The sequence below is a fragment of the Tupaia chinensis genome, unplaced genomic scaffold, assembly GCF_000334495.1.
Source record: "Tupaia chinensis unplaced genomic scaffold, TupChi_1.0 Scaffold000541_1, whole genome shotgun sequence".
NCBI classification, from domain to species: Eukaryota; Metazoa; Chordata; class Mammalia; order Scandentia; family Tupaiidae; genus Tupaia; species Tupaia belangeri.
Genome location: NW_006160054.1, coordinates 1,815,277 through 1,819,080, shown reverse-complemented (window position 1 = coordinate 1,819,080; position 3,804 = coordinate 1,815,277). Strand labels below are relative to the sequence as shown.

At 35.7% G+C, this 3,804-nt stretch overlaps 1 protein-coding gene across 1 annotated transcript in view; it reads right to left on the bottom strand.

Moving 5' to 3' along the window:
- The window catches only part of ADAMTS19 (ADAM metallopeptidase with thrombospondin type 1 motif 19), a 287,126-nt gene that overhangs the window by 211,162 nt on the left and 72,160 nt on the right, over window positions 1-3,804 (bottom strand). The window contains 3 exon segments of the mRNA XM_027775296.1: window positions 495-652; window positions 1,347-1,430; window positions 2,887-3,059. Of these exon segments, the coding sequence (XP_027631097.1) occupies window positions 495-652; window positions 1,347-1,430; window positions 2,887-3,059 (415 nt within the window).

Genomic DNA, 3,804 nt, shown 5'->3' with positions numbered 1-3,804 from the left:
TATAGGCATGTGTGCTTACCAGAGAGACAAAGAGACAGAAAGCAAGAAATCATCGGACTCCTCCCCCGCCCCACCCCAGAGGGAATGGCCATGTCACAATCCCTTCTCCTCCATTCTCCTCTTAGGATTTTGGCCATGCACACACATGTGCTCAGCATGAGTTTTAAGTCGCCAGGTCCAAGACTTGAACCATGGTCAGCCACATGAGAGTCCAGTGACATAACCATTATGCCATCTGCTGGTCACTAATGTCTATATTTTTAAGGTCAACAATTTTTCATGTTTTTTAAATTAACCAACCAAATATTTTATCAATATGCCATCTAATGTTTGGCTATTCAGATATCAAATGTTATGAAAGAAGGTAGATTACTAACATCACTATGCCAGAAAGTTTTGGAACAAAAATCTAGCATAAAAGCATTGTACCAAGGACGAGGATGACAACAAGGGCATCAAATCGGAGTGCAATTTAGGTAGCTTTGAAAATCTACCTTGTTATGAGTATAGCTGCATCCACTGAAGTAATGTCTTCTCCCCAGCTTGTTGACATCTCTAAGTGTATATCATTCTTTTTGCCAAATTCTTCATGTTGCCACTTACAAAAACTTTCTAGCATTTTCTCTCCATGGTGCCCAATATAAAGATCTGCCTATAAAAATACAAATACACAAACAACAACAACAAAATTCACTTCAGTCAAATAATTCTTAGGTATACAAAATACCTAAAACCGAAGCCACTTTTGAATCACTGAAGCAGACTACTGATTATAACATTAATCATACCCTGGAAGACACTCAGGATTTATTTAGCCTGAGTTAGAAAACCTTAAAACTTTGTGAAGGTGCAAGAATTACAAGCCTGTTTAATGCAATTCTGTAAAAGGAAAGAGATGCAATAAAACATTAACCGTGTGGAACTTCTAGATGTAAATATGTTATTATTTCTACAAGGGAAGAACAAAGATGTTCTAAAGTGTCAGTTAAGCAGCATGCCAAAATTATGCCACAGACTTTTGTCCATTTTAAATGAATTATAGATAAGAAAAAGTTTTAAATGTATGTATTTAACTAAAAGAACACAGTTGTCATTTATAATTACATTTTGGAAAGTTAACATTTGTTGTCAGGATCCTTGGAAACCAAGAACATTCCAATTTTTTTCATAAAATTGAGGCATTACCCAAAGCTAAAGGCCAATATTATGTATACTTTAAGTGACTCAGTGGATATTTCTGGATTTTAAGTCAATAAAAGTACATCTTTAACATTGCCTTTACTTAAAAGTTCCTGAGCCCAATTTCTCACCCACTTAATTGAATTAAAAAGTTAAGATTTTCTTACTGGAGTTTCATGAAGCAGAATAAGCTTTATCACACGAAGATTGACCTGCACACCAAGACTCTTGTGTTGAAAAAGGTTAAAAACCTAAAAACAAATGAAAATAACAATCCTAAAATGAAACTGAAAACACCTTAATTCTTCATAAAGCCCAGCCAGAACACATCTCAATTTTAGTTGAGAAAGTTTATTTTTAAAAAATAAATTTAAAAAGCTGGAAAGAAAGGTTATTTTTTAAAAATGTGGTTCTTGATTTAAAAAAAAATAAAATAAATTTAGTATGTATTTAGCTCATATTATAAAATATACAACTAACACAACAAGGCTATGCTTCCAGAGATATTATTTAGAAGAGATAGAAGTTTCTAGACTATATTCGTCTACCCTACCCTATGCCAAATACAGTGTGGTGATCAGGACATACCAAAATATGGACAGAAACCTCCAAAGTATGGAAAACTTCGTCCACTGAAAAAGTGGCCTAATGATATTGACAACAGTTAAAATGAAAAGGTATTTCTCTGTGACTCAGTGGTTCTTATCCCAACTTATATGGTAATTGGAATTATAAGCGGGCATTTGCCTTTGGCTTTTATTTCTGTTTTTTTTTTCCCCTAAGAACCATTCTTTACTACAACTTTATACATCTCCCTTGAAGATGATTTATCCAAGAGAGTATGCAATTAAATTGAAGGACTAATTTGGCAGTAAGTATCCCTAAAATACTAGACACGAACTAGATTTCTGCAGTCTAGAGATTATCAACCAGAGTTAGCTATCTGGGATTCAATGAGTTAATGTTACGTTTTAGCTGTCAAGTTTACTCATCAACCAGAATCATGTCTGACATTTAGTTTTACATACCCACATAAGAACTCTGAATTACCAAGACCCATTTTTATAACACTGCATAATTAATCTACAGTGTCATTTATGGAAACAATTACTATAGAGCTCTTGATCATTTCAACCAATGACCTTTAAAAAAAAAGAGAAGGAAAAGGGGAGCACAGAAGGAAAAAAAAAAAAAAAAGAATAACAGAGAAAGGGCTCTGCCATACTGAATTAATAATAAGAGTGCATGGGACCAGTAGATGACATAATGGCTATGTCGCTGGATCCCATGTAGTCGACTATGGTTCGAGTTCCAGACCCGGTGGCTTTAACGTCACACCAGGTCCATGTGCATGCGTGCCCAAGATCCCAAGAGGAGAATGGAAGAGAAGGCACTGTGGCATGGCCATCCTCCCAGGGAGTGATTTCTTACTTTCTGTCTCTGGTAAGCGCATGCACCCTATAGCCAAAATCTCTCTCAAAACAAAAGCAATAAGGATGCTATTCTTACTAGAAGATACAAATCAGTATTTTGATCTTGCTCTTGAAATGGATCAGTCTGGTATACCTAAAGTAGTATTTACTGATGCCAATAAAAGCAATAAATAGCAATGAGTTAATTTTTAAAGAACTTCATTATAAATACTCACACATTTCTTCCTTAGAGTTTTCTTGAAAAAATTCCAAGCGCACTTTAAAGTTTGCCTACCATATTTAAGATGGTTAGAATGAATCTCCTGGCTGCATCTGCTCCATGATAGGAAACCATTGCTGGATCTGCAACCACTACAGTCTCTATGTTGTATTCTTGAGGTAATTTGTATGAATATCGTTTCCCTCTTCCATTTTCTGCTATTTTTTTTGACCTAGGTCTTCCTTTATCTGTAATAGAGAATTGGATTTTTAAATACAAAAGGGATAATATTAGCCATTAGCAATAATGAGCAAAACCAAGTAAGTTCTCTGCACACATAAAATCTCAAAGAGAATTTGGCTTTGGATTATGACTTTGAAATCAAAGCAAATGAAATTCTGCCACCTACTAGCTCTGCCATTTTATGAAACTAACATTGCCTAGTCACCCTCAGTTTCCTCATCTGTAAAATGAATAATAATAACAACCACTTTCTAGAGTCATTGATGGCTTATAATAACATCATGGTGGTAAAATTTCTAGCACAGAGCTCCATATAGACAAAATAACCCAATGAATGAAAGGTGTGGTTTCTTTTGTGATACTAGTGACAAAATAAAGGTATTCTTACAATTTTAACTTTCCTAATTTCAGACAGGTACTACTGATTACTAAATAATTAGGCATTGATTACAAAGGATTTGGCTGCACTTTGCATCAGGAGTTGATAGAAGTCACAACCTTAGCATAAAGATTTCTCAAATGAAGCCAAATAAAAGTAGTAATCATGAAGCCAGTAGGTGACATAGTAGTTAAGGCGCTAGACTCCCATGTGGTTGACTGTGGTTTGAATACTGGACACTACAGCTTGAAACTCACACCGGGTGTGTGTGTATGTGTGCCCAATATCCCAAGAGGAGAATGGAGGAGAAGGCATTGTGGTGGGGCCATCTTCCATCTTCCCTGTGTGAGGCGGGCGGGGGGGGGCGGGGA